General features: G+C 44.2%; 1 protein-coding gene across 2 annotated transcripts in view; it reads left to right on the top strand.

Annotated features, from left to right (window-relative positions):
• Positions 1-1,813: 1,813 nt before the first annotated feature.
• The window catches only part of LOC310708440 (complement factor H-related protein 5-like), a 26,874-nt gene continuing 9,973 nt past the window's right edge, over positions 1,814-18,714 (top strand). The window contains exons 1-8 of one of the 2 annotated variants that reach the window (XM_083506794.1): positions 1,814-2,113; positions 5,252-5,485; positions 7,060-7,165; positions 10,987-11,063; positions 11,409-11,609; positions 12,940-13,122; positions 15,357-15,527; positions 17,859-18,041. In XM_083506794.1, the coding sequence (XP_083362920.1) occupies positions 2,050-2,113; positions 5,252-5,485; positions 7,060-7,165; positions 10,987-11,063; positions 11,409-11,609; positions 12,940-13,122; positions 15,357-15,527; positions 17,859-18,041 (1,219 nt within the window). In that variant the 5' untranslated portion in view covers positions 1,814-2,049. The remainder of the gene's footprint in view (positions 2,114-5,251; positions 5,486-7,059; positions 7,166-10,986; positions 11,064-11,408; positions 11,610-12,939; positions 13,123-15,356; positions 15,528-17,858; positions 18,042-18,714) is intronic. The other variant, XM_083506795.1, reaches the window with a different exon arrangement.

Raw genomic sequence — 18,714 nt, 5'->3', positions numbered from 1 at the left:
TTCTAAGTAGGCACTCTTAAACCACTGCCCAAGAGGTCAATGGTGCCAGAAAGGTATACTTTCTTCAGTGCCATCATGCAAGTGCAATGATGTCTGCGTATCTGGGCTTGGTCATACTTGCTATAAGACTTCTGCCATTTGCACTCCAGCCATCCTCCAGCCTGTTTCATTGCCCACAGCTCTCTGGAAAAGCAAGGAGCTCAACAGGGTCTCCTGTGCTAGGGAGTGTGTTTTGCAGCAATTGTATTGATGTCCCTATCTGTGCCAGCACTCTAGTCATGCCCCTAGAAAATCCCCCAAAGCATGCAAGACTGCATCACATTCCATAAGTCTCCATGGACAGATCATGGAGGTCTCCCACCCCATGGGATAAAAGGCATAGTCAATCCCAATTCTGAAGGAGATACCGGCCTAAAGGCCTGACCTACAACGTGTTTGGAGTCCATGATGTATTGAGACAGCCCCATGGTTATTGTGGTGGCCTTGAAGTCCTCCGCTGCTCTTGACTAGGTAGCATCAGTGTGGGTGTTGAAGTTCACCAGAACAAGTGCTTTTTTATGGTAAATGTGGTTATTTTTCAGCAGCAACTTCGACAAATTTCGTTTCACATGGTATCCACAACTCAACACTGGTGAGGTGCACTTAAATCCATTGGACCAATGAAGTTAAGCAGACTTCATTCATTTGGATTGTGCCTCACAATTCAAAAAGAATCTGCTTTCTAACAACCTTTTCAACTAGCCACAAAAGCCGTACTTTGTAAAAGCAGCATGCATGCCATGCTGCTATTAAACATATGGTCATAAAAGGTAAAGGTAAAGAGACCCCTGACCATTAGGTCCAGTCGTGACCAACTCTGGGGTTGCAGCGCTCATCTCGCTTTATTGGCCGAGGGAGCCGGCATACAGCTTCCAAATCAGGTGGCCAGCATGACTAAGCCGCTTCTGGCGTACCAGAGCAGTGCACTGTGGTGTGGTGTAGTGGTTAAGAGCGGTAGTCTCCTAATCTGGGGAACCGGGTTCGCGTCTCCGCTCCTCCACATGCAGCTGCTGGGTGACCTTGGGCCAGTCACACTTCTCTGAAGTCTCTCAGCCCCACTCACCTCACAGAGTGTTTGTTGTGGGGGAGGAAGGGAAACGAGAATGTTAGCCACTTTGAGACTCCTTAAAGGGAGTGAAAGGCGGGATATCAAATCCAAACTCTTCTTCTTCTTCTTCTTACCTTCCCACCGGAGCAGTACCTATTTATGTACTTGCACTTTGACGTGCTTTCGAACTGCTAGGTTGGCAGGAGCAGGGACCGAGCAACGGGAGGGAGCTCACCCCGTTGCGGGGATTTGAACCGCCGACCTTCTGATTGGCAAGTCTTAGGCTCTGTGGTTTAACCCACAGCTCCACCCACGTCCCAAAACATATGGTCATAGTTAACATCAATTCCCTAGACTGCCCCCCCCAAGCATTTTCATTTTCTGATTTCTTCACAGCAAGCTGCTCTTAGAGGTGCAAGAACAAGGCTGGCAGAATCATTCTGGTCAACAACTAATGAGTGGACTTTACCCTTTTGGTTTACTGTCAGAATTGCAACACTCACAGACCTTTTGCAAATAATCTTAATTGTCTTAAAAATTCAACTGTGTCGGGCATTTCTGTAATTCTTCCTCTTGACAGGTTGCGCTGTGAGACAAAAACAAACAAGCACACAAACAAAGCAGCATGAAATAAACTATGATAACGGAGCAAAATAAAATAACTGTTGAAACCAAAGACAGAGAAATATTTTGTTGCTGCCAGGATTGCATCAGAGAACTCACAGGTCGTGTGTAAATAAACTGAGTTGGGTTAAAAAGTACCCTGCACATTCCCCTAATTCTTGCTCTTCTCAGATTGGTTTATCAAACACAAAAAGCATGTTAAAAACATGGCAAAGGGCTAAAGAAAATAATTGGAGGTTCCAAAGAGAGGAAAAAGATATTTGCAGATCATTGGAATATGTTGACAGATGAAAGTGAAGATTTTGTGGTACTGAGCATTGCAAGCTTCCTGAAATAATATGAAGAGCTGGCTGGTCTTTCTTATTCCATTTCTTCTTCTGACATCTTGTCCTTCCCCAAATGGTAAGTTGTGTAGGCGGCTGACAATTTTTTTTACCAGGGAAGTTGGGTGTTGCCAGATTCCTTATGGGTTGGATCTAACTCGATTGTACTTGGGGCCCAATGAAATCAGTGTGAGAAAAATAGAGGTTATTAACTTGAGTCCCTAACAACTTAAATCCTTTACTAACCTAAGAAGAAGAAGAAGAAGAGTTTGGATTTGATATCCAGCCTTTCACTCCCTTTTAAGGAGTCTCAAAGCGGCTAACATTCTCCTTTCCCTTCCTCCCCCACAACAAACACTCTGTGAGGTGAGTGGGGCTGAGAGACTTCAGAGAAGTGTGACTAGCCCAAGGTCACCCAGCAGCTGCATGTGGAGGAGCGGAGACGCGAACCCGGTTCCCCAGATTACGAGACTACCGCTCTTAACCACTACACCATACTGGCTCTCTGACCTAAGTCATTATCAACTAAAATACTACTAACCTATAACCTATAATACAATCCTATACATATCCACTCAGAAAGCCCCGGCAGGACTTTGTCCTAGGAAAATGTGCATAGGATTGTGGCATTAGTGTGGAACCAACACTTAAAAAAACAAGTTAGTTTCACCAGAATGGTAGAACTAAAACTTCAGGTAGGAAGAGAGATGGGGAGGCCTGGAAAAAAACTGGAAAAAATGGGGGGAGGGACAGGTTTTCCCCCGTTTTTTTCTGAAGCCGTTTCCCCCTGGAAAAATTGAAAAAAAATATTTTGATATAGTTTGAATATTCCACACACTATTATTTTTTTTTCAAATTTTTCCTGGGGGAAAAAAAGGCTTTGGAAAAAACCAAAAAAAAACCTGTTCCCTCCCCCCAATTTTTCCATTTTCCCCCAGGCCTTCCAGCACCCACACTTTGGAGCTTCTTGCTGATTGACCCCAGGCAGCTGCTCTCTGTATTCTACCTGGCAACTGCTCAAAACATTTTCGTTAGGGCCAGCCCATCTGAACATGTAGAAGCTGCATGCAATTTACTTCCTTTTAACCACTGCTGACTTTAATCATCGATTGCAGCGGTTCTCTTTTTTTAAAAAAAAAGATTTTTATTAAAGTTTCAAAGATTTTATTACAACAAGACAAAACAATAATACAAACAGACAAAAAAACCAAAAACGAGTATAGTTTCAATCCCCTATTTTCTTGTAACTTATTTCCCCGACTTCCTCATACCTCCCCTTTCTGTATTCCAATTTCCAATTATTAATTCAGCAAATCCTCTCCCTTATTTTCCATTTAAACTTTTAACCTTTCTTTTCCTTTTACTTAATCATTACAGCTAGAAACCACATAATTTCTAAACCAACGTCATTCTAGCATTCAATAATTTTGCAGTGTTTCCTAAGATAGTCCGTAAATTTCTTCCAATCTTCTTCCGCTGTCTCTGATTGCAGCGGTTCTCAACCTGGGGGGTCCCCAGATGTTGTTGGACTACAACTCCCATCATCCCTGAGCTCTGGCCTTGCTACCTAGGTGTGATGGGAGTTGTAGTTCAACAACATCTGGGGACCCACCGGCTGAGAAAGGCTGATCTATTGAATACTCTTAAATGCCTGCTTTTAACTGTGTTTTATCAATCATTTTAATATTCTGTTGTATATTTTTGTAAACTGCTTAGAAAGCTCTCTTACCATCATGCGGTTTATAATATATAATAACAAATTCAATTAAACACACACACACACTCCTTTTCCTTTCAAACAGAGTTTGAGCCTTAGTGCAACATACTATTCAGTAACTGGATGTTGGTTACTTCTGGGCCTGGCATGCAAAAAAAATTGCATTATGCTTTGCCCTGGCAATCCTCAAGCAGAAATGGAAAGGCCTGGAGGGCGGGGACAGAAAAATTGGGGGGAAACAGGTTTTCCTCTGTTTTTTTCCAAAGCTGTTTTTTAGAAATCCATGAGAAAAATTACAAAGAGGAAGAGCAAGAAGAAATAGAAAACGATAGCAGTAGTTCAGAAAATGAGATAGAATAAACCACATGTATATGTTGTGTCTTCTCTCTCCTTTTAAAGCACTACTCAAAGGGTAGACCTTCTATGGAGCGTAAATATTGAAGTGGAACTTACTGTAATTTTATTTGCTGTTGGTGCTAAGGGGCAAATCTGATTATTTTTTATGTTGATGGTTTCTTGCTTTTTTTGTTGCTTTTGAGGGAAAGGGGGTGGTTACATGTTTTATTGCAAGCATAATACAGTGGTACCTTGGGTTACATACGCTTCAGGTTACAGACTCCGCTAACCCAGAAATAGTGCTTCAGGTTAAGAACTATGCTTCAGGATGAGAACAGAAATCGTGCTCCGGCGGCGCGGCAGCAGCAGGAGGCCCCATTAGCTAAAGTGCTGCTTCAGGTTAAGAACAGTTTCAGGTTAAGAACAGACCTCCGGAACGAATTAAGTACTTAACCTGAGGTACCACTGTACTTTTATCTACACCAGGGGTCAGCAAGGTTCACTGCTGCGGAGCTCCCTCTGTGGGCCAGATTGCGGGCATGCGTGAGCACGCCGGCCAAAATTTCCGACATCTGCATCTGCGCAGACATGCTTTTCAGCATCTGCACATGTGCAGGTGTGATTTTCAGTGCCGTGGAAGCGAGTCCCCAGTTTGGGGGTGATTCGTGGGCCAGTTAAATGACCCCTGTGGGCCGCTTGTGGCCCATGGGCCTTAGGTTGCCTACCCCTGATCTACACTGTGTTTCACGCAATTTGTAAAACTACTCGACACTGAACTTTTTTTCATTTTTTCCAAAATTTCCATTTTTTTCCAGAAAAAAGGGGGACACACGTTTTTCCCCGCATGGCTTCAAAATTTCCAGAAATTTTACATCTCTAGGTAGGAATCTGATTAAAACGGCACCCCCCCTCCATTATGGCAAGGTTTCCCACAGTTGGGTCTTGAGCTGTTTTTGAACTACAATTCCCATCACCCCTGATTGGCACCACTAGCTAAGGATGTTGGGAGTTGTAGTCCAAAAACAGCTAGAGACCTGCTTTCCGCTTAAGTATCTGAGTTGTGGTGCAATGAATGGAGATTATGAAGTCATGAAGCCAACATTTTTATTGCATAATTCCAACTCAGTTCTTTTTCACTTCCTTCAAATTCTTTAAAATTTACAGGTCAAAGGGTGCCACTCATTGTTGATTTTACTGATGCTATTTTAATTGAAGACTGCCGACCACCACCAATAAGAGACCATGAAGAACTTGCAGACATATCAGACAAAAAGTCCTATTCACACGGGGATGAAGTAATTTACAGTTGCCAGCCTGGGTATATAAAATTTGGGCGCATAAAATTGCGGTGTAACAATGGGAAATGGGTACAATCCACACCACATGTGCAATGCAGAAGTAAGTATAAACATAACTTTATAAAATTCACAGGCTATTGAAATATTTGAACAGTTTATTTTTTCTCTCCTTGTGATAAGCCTTGGGATGGCCCATTTTATTAAAAAAACAGCAACAACAAGACAAGACAAGGTTGCATTTCACTTTGTAGCCACTAACCCTTTCTCTGTTTGCTTTGGGTTTCATATGATTGGAGGTCTAACACCACCAGAGTTGGTAAGGACAAGAATGTGCCCTAGTCTTGTGGATAAGCAGAGGGCTGGAGAGCTCTGCAAAACTTGCAAAGGATCAGCTGGAGGCACACTTGTCCAGGATCCCGTGACTGAACCATTAAGTGGCTCTCCCCATTTCCCCCCTTGTTTCCGGAGTTGCTTTGACTTAAAAAGAGAGCTGGGGACATAAATTACCAGGTAACAGACACTTCCCTGGTCCTGAATGGGGTAACTGTGCCCCTGAAGGACCAGGTGTGCAGCCTGGGAGTCATATTGGACTCACAGCTGTCCAGGGAGGCGCAGGCTGAGACCTTACGTGCCTGCGGACTGTCTCACCAGAGTGGTGCATGCTCCGGTTATCTCCCGCTTGGACAACTGCAATGCGCTCTACGTGTGACTACATTTGAAGGTGACCTGGAAGCTACAACTAATCCAGAACGCGGCAGCTAGACTGGTGACTGGGAGTGGCCGCTGGGACCACATAACACCGGTCCTGAGAGATCTGCATTGGCTCCCAGTACATTTCTGAGCACAATTCAAAGTGTTGGTGTTGACCTTTAGAGCCCTAAACGGCCTTGGCCCAGTATACCTGAAGGAGTGTCTCCACCCCCATCGTTCAGCCCGGACACTGAGATCCAGAGCCTAGAGCCTTCTGGCGGTTCCCTCATTGCGAGAAGTGAGGTTACAGGGAACCAGACAGAGGGCCTTCTCGGTAGTGGCGCCCGCCCTGTGGAACACCCTCCCTTCAGATGTGAAGGAAATAAGCTGCTATGCTATCTTTAAAAGACATCTGAAGGCAGCCCTGCTTAGGGAAGTTTTTAATATTTAACGCTGTATTGTTTTTAATACTTGATTGGGAGCTGCCCAGAGTGGCTGGGGAAACTCAGCCAGATGGGCAGGGTATAAATAATAAATAATAAATAATAAATAATAAATAATAAATAATAAATTATTATTATTATTATTATTCAGGGATGTTATGCAGCAGTGGAGCTGGAAAGGGGCTGGGAGATGCTCTAAGCATCTCACCATCACTACAGCTATCACTACAGCCAACATCATCTCCCTCATTAAGCTTTATAAAAGAAGGCATTTGATATGACAGCATCATGTTAAGACTTTCCCCACAAATCTGTCTATAAGAGGCACCCAGTGATTCAGAGCAGGGATGGGGAAAGTCTGAGCATGATGATGTCACATGTCTTCCTTTACTTCATGTTACTGGAAAGAAAGGAAGAGGAGATTCAAGGTTGCTCTTCTTAGCAGCCTTCATACATTTCTCACAACATAGCATCGTTTTCAAGCACATTGTTATAGCCATATGTGTTATCTTGCTTTACACTTAATTTCCTTAATTTCCAGAAAGGCCTTGTGGACATCCTGGACATATCAAATTTGGCTCTTTAGAACTTGTTAATGGAGACGAATTTGTCTTTGGTGCTCGTGTCGTGTATCGGTGCAATGAAGGGTAAATATCCCCCACCCCTCTTATCTTCAGATATTTAGTCATGGTAGTATCTTTAGGACAGCATGCATATATATATATATATATATATATATATATATATATATATATATATGCTTTCGTAGATTTTCACGGGTACAGGAATGCAGGTTTTGGTGTCTTCGGGTGTCTTCCCGTGTAAGAGTTGGGGTGTCTAGGCGACGTTTCGACGAGGTCTCACTCGTCATCTTCAGGCTGGTGCTTTCGGCTTCTTGTTACTGGAACAGAGCAGGATCTCAGTGTTTGAGTTCCTATAAATACTGTTGAGGGGGTGTGGTGTATAGCCTCCAACGTTCTGGGCAGAGAGGAAGTTCCCAGGTTAGTGTGCCTTTTCTTCTTTTGTTCCTTAATTACTTGAGGGATATCTTGAGTGATTTCTTGAGTGATATTCTGAGTACCACTTAGGTGGGTCATTAAGTGTGGATTAGTTGCTAAAGCTTTCGTGTCTTGACCTCTTGAGCTTGTGAAGAGTTTTTCTGAGAAGATGGCTGTACTGCACTTAGTTGTGCTCTGGCTTGACCCTCTCACCGGTCATCGCAAATTTGTACATGGAACACTTTGAAACCAATGCTTTAGACAAGTCAGAACACAAACCCAAACTTTGGCTCAGATATGTTGACGACACCTTTGTAATTTGGCCACACGGGAAAGAAAAACTAGATAGCTTCCTCACACATCTCAACAGCCTACACCCCAAAATACAATTCACTATGGAAATAGAAGCCAACAACCAACTTCCCTTCCTTGACGTCCTAATCTACAAAAAACCTGATGGCTCCCTAGGACACACTATCTACCGGAAAAAAACACACACCAACCGCTACTTACATGCACAATCACACCACCACCCTGCACAAATAAACTCCGTAGCCAAGACTCTCATCTCCAGAACCAAACGCCTGGCTGACAAAGACCACTTGACAACTGAGTTACAGAATCTCTCAAATGTGTTAATCGCCAATGGATACCAGCAAAACAGGGTTACGAAGCTAATCCAAAAAGAAACACCCCCCAAAAACCAAGACACAGAAGAAAACAATGGCATGGCCCTCCTTCCTTATATCAAGGGCACTACAGATAAAATTAGCAAAATCCTCCATAAACACAATATCAAAACAGCCTTTTGCACCAACCAAAAAATAGCCAATATCCTCAGAAACCCCAAAGATAAAATCCAGTTGGAAAACCAAGGGGTCTATGAAATACCCTGCAAAGTCTGCCCAGCCACGTACATTGGACAAACAAACAGACGAATAAATGCACGTATCGCAGAACACAAGAATGCCGTCAAAAAAGAAGAAAAAACTTCCTCTCTTTTCCAACACATGAAAGAAACAGGACACGAAATTAATTTTGCAGATTCCAAATTGCTCTTTAACATGGAACATCACCACAAGAGAATAATCATGGAAGCCATCGAGATAGAGAAACACCCTCACAACATGAACAAGCGTGACGACACGTCCCGCCTGCCAGACATCTGGAAATTAGCCCTCCCCACAAAAACTGACACCAGAACCAGAGGCACACAGAACGCCATCACCAATCAACCACACCAGACCCAAACCCAGACCCTCTCCACAGATAAATTACAGACACCATCCAGTAGCCAAACCATAGTGGCACCTCCGGATGCTGCACCCCCCTGCAATCCCTACACAGATCTGGCTGGCACAGGGCACAAAACCACAGCTCGCCCCTATACACGAAGCCAAGCCAGAGCACAACTAAGTGCAGTACAGCCATCTTCTCAGAAAAACTCTTCACAAGCTCAAGAGGTCAAGACACGAAAGCTTTAGCAACTAATCCACACTTAATGACCCACCTAAGTGGTACTCAGAATATCACTCAAGAAATCACTCAAGATATCCCTCAAGTAATTAAGGAACAAAAGAAGAAAAGGCACACTAACCTGGGAACTTCCTCTCTGCCCAGAACGTTGGAGGCTATACACCACACCCCCTCAACAGTATTTATAGGAACTCAAACACTGAGATCCTGCTCTGTTCCAGTAACAAGAAGCCGAAAGCACCAGCCTGAAGATGACGAGTGAGACCTCGTCGAAACGTCGCCTAGACACCCCAACTCTTACACGGGAAGACACCCGAAGACACCAAAACCTGCATATATATATATATATATATATATATATATATATATATATATATATATATATATGCATGCATATATAAAGGGATGTGGGTGGCATTCTGGTCTAAACCACTGAGCCTCTTGGGCTTGCTGATCAGAAAGTCAGCAGTTCAAATCCCCATGATGGGGTGAGCTCCTGTTGCTCTGTTCCAGCTCCTGCCAACCTAGCAGTTTGAAAGCACAACGGTGCAAGTAGATAAATAGGTACCGCTGTGGCAGGAAGGTAAACAGTGTTTCCTGGTTTCCATCACAGTGTCCTGTTGTGCCAGAAGCAGTTTAGTTATTGTGGCCACATGACCCAGATAATTGTCTGTGGACAAACACCAGCTCTCTCAGCTAGATGAGCGCCGCAACCCCATAGTCACCTTTGACTGGACTTAACCGTCCAGGGGTCCTTTACTTTTATTTTTTGACTATATGTGCATATATATAATGCATATAATGTATATAATGCAAGTACCCAAGTGCACACAGTGGTACCTCGGGTTACATATGCTTCAGGTTACATATGCTTCAGGTTACAGACTCCGCTAACCCAGAAATAGTACCTCAGGTTAAGAGCTTTGCTTCAGGATGAGAACAGAAATCGTGCTCCAGCAGTGCGGCAGCAGCTGGAGGCCCCATTAGCTAAAGTGGTGCTTCAGGTTAAGAACAGTTTCAGCTTTAGAACGGACCTCTGGAATGAATTAAGTACTTAACCCAAGGTACCACTGTATGTTATGAGGGATCATAAGGTGTCCCCTCTGCCATTTATGTTGCCCTAAAACCAATGCTAAGCAAACTCCTGCCAGCTCCCAGTGCTCAGACACATTCTGACCTGCTTTTCCACCTTCCCTCCTCTTAAGGCTTCGTAATCCTGCCTGTGATGGATACTGGAGAGGAAGATTTGTTCAAGGGCTCCTGCAATCCCCAGGGTCTAGCCATATTGTGGTGCTAATCTGGTTATAATGACCAAAGGGACGAGGAGAGAGAGAAATCTCTTCTACCCTATTTGCTTTCTTTCTGCAAAAACTCCTAGCCTTAAGAACAAGGTGAGCAAGGAAGGAGTGTGTTTGTATATTGGAAGCAGTTGGGGCTTCCTCTCCCTGATACTCAGTTTTCAACATTCAGCCAGTGTGGGGGAACTGAGGATTTGAATACTCACCTCGCTTTAGTGACCAGCTCTCCTGAATCCATTCAGTTTGAGCTAACCTGTGGTGAACACTCATGCCATCTCTAGAAAAAAAACAACCTAGAAAATAACCCTGCTATTCTAGAAGTACCATATTTTTCGCTCTATAAGACACACCAGACCACAAGACGCACCTAGTTTTTGGAGGAGGAAAACAAGAAAAAAAATATTATGAATCTCAGAAGCCAGAACAGCAAGAGGGATCACTGCGCAGTGAAAGCAGCAATCCCTCTTGCTGTTCTGGCTTCTGGGATAGCTGTGCAGCCTGCATTCGCTCCATAAGACGCACACACACATTTCCCCTTACTTTTTAGGAGGGAAAAAGTGAGTCTTATAGAGCAAAAAATACGGTATTTGTTTGAGTCTCAGTGTGTTTCAACGTTATTCCAAAGCTGCTCCTGTCATGCAATTATTTGGTTTTGAAATGTTTCGGTTTCATTTTTTTAAAAAAAACAACTTGCAGGTTTCAGATGCTCAGTCCTACAGACTTCCGTGATTGTCGTGCAGATGGATGGAGCAATGAGGTCCCTCGTTGTGAAGGTAAGCGGACCTCTACAGATCTTGACTGAGACTCAAAATACTGCAGAATTGCTTGAGTTTTTACTAGGTGTCCCCTCACAGTTTTCTCCTGCCCATCCCTCTCTTTTGTTCTCACAGCAACTGCTGCCCCCATATCCCTGAAAAGCTCCTCCTGAAGGCCCAGAGAAACCACAGAGCAGCTTTTCAAGATACTGCAGTTGAACGCTTAGCAACTCTTTGTGTTTGTCTGGATGTGCTTTCAACATGGGCACAGGGACTAAATCTGAGCCTTTGCCCTTTGCAGTGAGTGGAACATTCTGGTTTGGTTTTTCTGGGGCTTACATTTTTATTTTATCTTTTCCAAAGCAAAGAACTGTGCCTATGTCCAAATAGAGAATGGATTCCTAGCTAGCAAGTATGAACACTCTAAAAACAACTATTTTCCAAGCAGCATCGGACAAGTGATTTCCTACAGTTGCCATCCTGGTTTCCTGACCCCAAATAAAGAAGAATGGCCTAGAATTACATGCACCAAATTTGGATGGAATCCAGAACCGAAATGCCTCAGTAAGTAGATGTTTCTTGCATTCTCCTCTTGGCTCAGAAATAGAAATATAAGTCTAATAGAAAAATTAACTGTGGAGGCCTTGTGAGACTGGTAAGAATATATAAAGCACAGTCAGATGCTACAGACACAACTTCGATCTTTCATTGTGTTTCCAGTGATCTTTTATTGTGCTCTGTGATTAAAGACACCGTGTAAAACAACACCCATCATTGCTAGAGAGCTGTTACTGAAAATATTGCATCTATAGATAGTAATTGACACCAAGGAAGTTATCCCTGATAAAACTTAATCTTTCTCATATATTTTGGAGAGGGTGTGGCACGGTTGGTGCATACCTCCACATGAGATTGGGTTGCACCAGGTACAAGTATTTTAAAAGCTGGTATGATGTGAGATTAATGAAATTACTGGTCAATAATGTATGTTTTCTGAGTTTTTCATTAGCAACCAGCAACTGGCTGACTTGTAGCATTTCTGGCTTTGTGTTCATGCTAGGAATAGTGTGCATGCACAATGGGTTACAGGGGGTTCTGCCACTGCAACCATTCTTCCTCCAGGAAAAATCTGATTGGTCAGGGTTCTGTTGCTACTTACAACACCAAAACCATTGGTTTGTTGTTGTTTTCTTAAAAAATTCTAATAGAAAAAACTGTAAATGCTAGGAAAATGGGAGAACTAAGAACCAACTATCATGTAGGAATTGTGAACCCTTGCCCTGTAATTATTTCATTTCATTAAAAACAGATCAAAGAGAAAATGGTGCTGTTAATCTTAACTTTGGATGGAAGCCCAGAACTTTCAGCAGAAGGAGGGGCTACCGAGGGAGGACTGTCTTTTAAAATAACTTAACGAAAGAAAATATTGAAATAAAAGCCCCCTGCATGCTAATCAGACTTACAGACCTGTTAAAACAAGATTGGGAGTCACATACCGGCGATTGATTGACCAAGAAGATGAGGATAGCTAATCAGAATTAGGAAACTGGAAATCAACAAGCAAGAAAGCAGAAAGTAAACAAAAGACATTATCTCCTTTAATCCAGGACATGGGGAGTCCCACCTTTGAAATTATTTGAATTTGGAATACATTTTAAAAATGTAATCAAATTTTTCACTAGGATGGAGTGGTAAAACTACCCATCCTGCATTTTTGTTACTATCCGTCCTTCTTCATCCACCCCTTTTTGTGTAAACCTCAGAAAGGCACCATACTGTAGTAGCCTAGAAAAGTTATCCGTGTGGGCACCAGACAAGCTTCCTTGGGGAAAGCATTCCAGAGACAGGGCCCCATCACTGACAAAGCTGTCTTAACTACTCTTTTTGCCTCTAGAGCAATGTGACCCTTCAATACCCTTTGCACATGGTAGATTCATTTTCCTAAATCAGCAGACCTTCAGAGAGGGTGAAGAAATTTCATTTTCTTGTGATGAGGGCGATGATACTCCAAATCCAGAAGGAACAGCCACGTGCACAAAAAATGGCTGGTCACCTGCTCCACGTTGCGACACGAAAAGTGAGTGTTATTCGCGGTATCTTATCTGAGAATATAGAACCGGAGGAACTGTTCTGCTGTAAACAGCAGGTTACATGGTTTTCTTTGACTTCTTAAAGCTTAAACTGTGCGTGTTTACAAATCCCATGTGTGGCAGAGGAAAGGAGGCATTTGCAGCGGCCACCCCTTCTATATCCTCTCCACAGGGTAAAACAACCACTAGCACTCTGGGTATGCACCACACTTGTGGTGGATTGAGCTGGACTTGGGAGAATTTGCAGCTCTTTAGAACAGGCATAGGCAAACTCGGTCCTCTAGATGTTTTTTGGCCTACAACTCCCATGATCCCTAGCTAAGAGGACCAGTGATCAGGCATGATGGGAATTGTAGTCCAAAACATCTGGAGGGCCGAGTTTGCCTATGCCTGCTTTAGAATCTCTCTACCCCTCTTGACATGTTTGTTGCTGCTACCACTAGCCCAGAGAAGGAAGTGTAGAAAAGTGCAGTTGGTTGCCCTTTGTATTGGGCCCAGTTCCAGAGTACAATTTATATACAGTGGTACCTTGGGTTACATACGCTTCAGGTTACATATGCTTCAGGTTACAGACTCCGCTAACCCAGAAATATTGCTTCAGGTTAAGAACTTTGCTTCAGGATGAGAACAGAAATCGGGCTCTGGCGGCGCGGCAGCAGCAGGAGGCCCCATTAGCTAAAGTGGTGCCCGTTCTTAACTTGAAACTGTTCTTAACCTGAAGCACCACTTTAGCTAATGGGGCCTCCTGCTGCTGCCGCGCTGCCAGAGCACGATTTCTGTTCTCATCCTGAAGCAAAGTTCTTAGCTTGAAGCACTATTTCTGGGTTAGCAGTCTGTAAACTGAAGCATATGTAACCTGAGGTACCACTGTAAAAGTCTTCAGTAGGTCAAGTCTTCAGTAGAGGTCCACCCCATCCAACATTTAGGTCAGCCCTCTCTGACCTCAACTGGGAGTTCCATAAAAGTGTGCCCACAAAACTGCACACACTGTTCCTGTGGTGGAATCTGAGCCATGGTGGACCACAGCCAGTGAATCTATAGAAGACCTCTGTGATTGGGCAAACATAGAATGAATCAGGCAGTTCTTAAGCTATCCTGGGCCCAAGTTACTAAAGGCCTTTTAAATTAATACAAGAATAGTTGCCACACAAGTGGCAGAAGGGTGGTTTTTAAGGATCTAGGAAACAATGGTCAAAATCCAGGAAGCTCCCGGGGTTCAGAGAAAAAGGGGCTTTGCAGTCTCGTAGCGGGTGCAATCAAGCACTGAAACCTCCCAGCTCACCAATCTATAGGGTTTCCAAGGGTTGTTATCCTGTCTCTATTTGCTGTCTTCTTAGCCAGCATGTCCTTGTTATTTGTAGTTTATGAGGAGGCCAGTAAAGCTTTTCTCCTTAGAAGTCTTATGGGTTTAAATGTAAATGCTGTGATTTGCATCCCTATATTGGGAAGTGGAGTGGGGTTAAATTTAATCCTTCTCTTCCCACACTATATTACAATGTAGGAGCCAACCTGGGCAGCAGTGTTTAAAAAGGGGAGGTTGGGTATGTGTGTAAAGACACTGTGTAAATCAATAAATGTGCTGACATTAATGCTGATGAATTGTACCAAACCTCTTGAACAGTGATTTTATATGCTGAGTGGATAGGCAGCACTGCCTGAGCACCAACTGAAAAGGACCTCAGCAAAAACTGGATGGCCAGTCCTCAAGACAGAGTGATGGATGTGCTCTAGCAAAACCATTCTAATAATTTGATGTTGACACCTTCTTTTCTTTCATATAACATCTCATTCCATTTCAAATGACACGATACAGTGGTGCCTCGGTTTCTGAGTGTCTCGGAAGCTGAACGTTTCGGTTTTTGAATGCCGAAAACCCAGAAGCAAATGCTTCCATTTTCAAATGCGCCTCAGAAGTCGAACGGCTTCTGCTGTGGGTCCCCTCTCCTCAATTTTCTCCATTGAAAGTGCAGACCCCCTCTGCAAGACCCTTTGTACCTTGGTTTTCTAACATTTGGAAGCCAAACGGTCGTCCGGAACAGATTACATTCGAAAACCGAGGTACCACTGTACATACATTTTAATAGCAGCCCAGAGATGTATAACCAGCTCCAAGTCTCTCTCCAGTACATTAGTTTCAAGCTAACATTGTAAAATAAGGTGCTAACAATAATAATAGCTGTGTTTAGTTATACTAATCTCTTTTCCTCGACATTTCGCCCAGCAATATGTGAAGGTCTCCTGTTGGAGCATGGGGATATTCAGCCGAGAAAAGACCAGTATCAACCCAACGACGTTTTGCAATTTTTCTGTCATGAAGGATTCACAATAGTTGGTCCGGCTTCTGCCCAGTGTTATCCCTTTGGCTGGTCTCCACTGCCTCCCCGCTGTAAAGGTACCTATTTCTCCACAGACTACTAAAGGAAGTTACCGTATTTTTCGCACCATAGGGCTCACCGGACCATAGGGCGCACCCAGTTTTTAGGGGAGGAAATCAAGAAAAAAAATATTTTCCCAGCCCCAAAGAGCAGCGTACAGGCTGCACACAACCTCTCCCTGCCGGAGGTGTTGCGTGCGGCTATGGCACAAGCCAAAGCAGCGAGCGGGATGGATCCCACTCGCTGTTTTGGCTTCCTCTTTAGCCCCGCGCAACCTCTCCTTGCCAGGAGACGCTGTGCAGGGCTAAAGAATCCATAGCCCCGTGCAGCCTCTCCTTGCTGGAGGGGTTGCGCGCAGCTATGGAAGAAGCCAAGACAGTGAGCAGGATGGATCCCGCTTGCTGTTTTGGCTTCCCCTTTAGCCCCGTGCAGCCTCTCCTTGCCGGGAGACGCTGCGCAGGGCTTTCCTGGCTTTACTGGGAGGTGGGGGGGATTCCCTCACCTCTCGCAAAAGCCCGCAGAAGCCGCGCAACCCCTTTAAAGAGATCGCGGCTTCTCCTGGCTTTTCTGGGAGGTGGGAGAAGGGACTGATGCGGCCAGTCAGTCCCTTCTCCCTCCTGTGGAAAAGCCCGCAAGATTGCACGGAGATTGTGTGCGGCTCTTGGGGGCTTTCCCCGCCTGCCTCCCCCCTGCATTCGCTCCATAGGACGCACACACATTTTCCCTTTCTTTTTAGGAGGGAAAAACTGCGTCCTATGGTGCGAAAAATACGGTACGTCACAAATGTGCTTTGTGTTCTTATAAGTATGCTTACCTTATTTGGTCAGGCAGGCTCCATTGTCCTGTGTTCTTTGTTAGTCATAGAGGAGGCAAAGTGCTCATGCTAGGGCGGATGACAACAGTGTTTTCTTTGTGGCCGTTTACCTTTTATAGTTGTAAACTACTTTGAAGCCACCTTACCAATTAAGCTGTATAAGTATAAATTTGTTATGATAAATAAATAATAATAACAATAATTTATTATGGTATGTGAAGAAGAGACCCTTCAGTTGATGACAATGAATTAGTAGGCCCATGAAAATGATGGAATTAGAACCCATAGTTTGGTGCTGGGTCCGTTCCGCCCAACTGTCTCACCCCTCCTAGCTGAAACTCAGGGAACTGAGCAGCTGCAGTGCCTGGAATAGTTGTGAAAACTGGGCATTAGGCTGTAATTCAATTTTAGATGTAAGCCATCTGGAGATCTTGGGATGCGGGTGGCGCTGTGGGTTAAACCACAGAGCCTAGGGCTTGCCAATCAGAAGGTCGGCGGTTCGAATCCCTGCAATGGGGTGAGCTCCCATTGCTCGGTCCCTGCTCCTGCCAACCTAACAGTTCGAAAGCATGTCAAAGTGCAAGTAGATAAATAGGTACCGCTCTGGCGGGAAGGTAAACAGCGTTTTCGTGCGCTGCTCTGGTTCACCAGAAGTAGCTTAGTCATGCTGGCCACATGACCCGGAAGCTGTACGCCGGCTCCCTCTGCCAATAAAGTGAGATGAGTGCCGCAACCCCAGAGTCGGCCATGACTGGACCTAATGGTCAGGGGTCTCTTTACCTTTACCTATCTGGAGATCTTGGTAACAAGTGGCTAATACATCTGTTGTTGTTGTTGTTATTGTTGTTAGTGTAAATACCTGTCTGTAGGTAAAGGACACCTGGATGGTTACAGTGGTGCCCCGCAAGACGAATGCCTCGCAAGACGAAAAACTCGCTAGACGAAAGGGTTTTTCGGTTTTTGCGTTGCTTCGCTAGACGAATTTCCCTATGGGCTTGCTTCGCAAGATGAAAACGTCTTGTGCTTTTTTCTTAAAGCCGCTTGAAGAGGCGCAGTTGCGACGGACCATGCTTCGCAAGACGAAAAACATCGCAAGACGAAAAGACTCGCGGAACGAATTAATTTCGTCTTGCGAGGCACCACTGTAAGTCCAGTCAAAGGCGACTATGGGGTTATGGAGCTCATCTCACTTTCATGCTGAGGGAGCCGCCGTTTGTCCACATACAGCTTTCCAGGTCATGTGGCCAGCAGGACTAAACCACTTCTGGTGCAACACTGTGATGGAAGCCAGAATGCACAGAAACGCCATTTACCTTCCCGCTTCAGTCGTACCTATTTATCTACTTGCACAGGCATGCTTTCAAACTGCTAGGTTGGCAGGAGCTGGGACAGAGCAAGGGGAGCTCACTCCGTTGCGGGGATTCGAACCGCGACCTTTCCGATAAGTGGTTTAGACCACAGCACCACCCGTGTCACCTGTGAATAGTGTTGTGCAAACCTTATTAGGTGAGGAATTATGTTTGCTTACTTCTAGAACAAGTCAACCACTGTAAGGCACCAGCCAACATTAGGAATGGCAGTATTGTTGATGATCTTCTTGAAGAATACCAGCATGGTGACCAAGTGGAATACGAGTGTAACATCCAATTTGTGATGACTGGATCAAAGATAATAGAGTGTGTTGATGGAAAATGGACACCAGTACCTTCTTGTACATGTAAGCCATAGTTGCAATCCATATAAAATAAGTGTGTACACAGTGTACTCTGTGTGTGTAATCATTTTCCATATTCTATGTATAGTGGTACCTCGCAAGACAAATGCCTCGCAAGACGAAAAACGCGCAAGACGAAAGAGTTTTCCGTTTTTTGAGTCGTTCCGCAAGACGAATTTCCCTATGGGCTTGCTTCGCAAGACGAAACATCTTGCGAGTTCTTGCGAGTTTGTTTCCTTTTTCTTAAAGCCGCTAAGCCGCTAAGCCGTTAATAGCCGCTAAGCCGCTAAGCCGTTAATAGCCGCTAAGCCGCTAATAGCCGCTAAGCTGCTAAGCCGCTAATAGCCGTGCTTCGCAAGACGAAAAAACCGCAAGACGAAGAGACTCGCAGAACGGATTAATTTCGTCTTGCGAGGCACCACTGTAGTCCAATGATTCCTGTGTCCGAGAAAGTGGAAGAGAACATCTTAAATATTCTCTTCTGATTTCTCTGCTCTGAAATTATCTTAAATGTTGTGTACAAGTTCCTTTCCCCAGCTTCAATAATACTAACATAAACGTATCAACCGTGTTTAAAACAGCCAGATGTTTCTTACACCACATTAAGTAATTGCAATGGCATGTGGCAAATTAATTTCCAATGAAAAGGTGAACCCTGAAAATTTATATACTGACC

The sequence above is a fragment of the Podarcis liolepis genome, assembly GCF_965112155.1.
Source record: "Podarcis liolepis genome assembly, chromosome: 6".
Classification (NCBI taxonomy): domain Eukaryota; kingdom Metazoa; phylum Chordata; class Lepidosauria; order Squamata; family Lacertidae; genus Podarcis; species Podarcis liolepis.
Note: the sequence above shows the minus strand (reverse complement) of the source record. Positions and strands in the feature narration are given on the sequence as shown.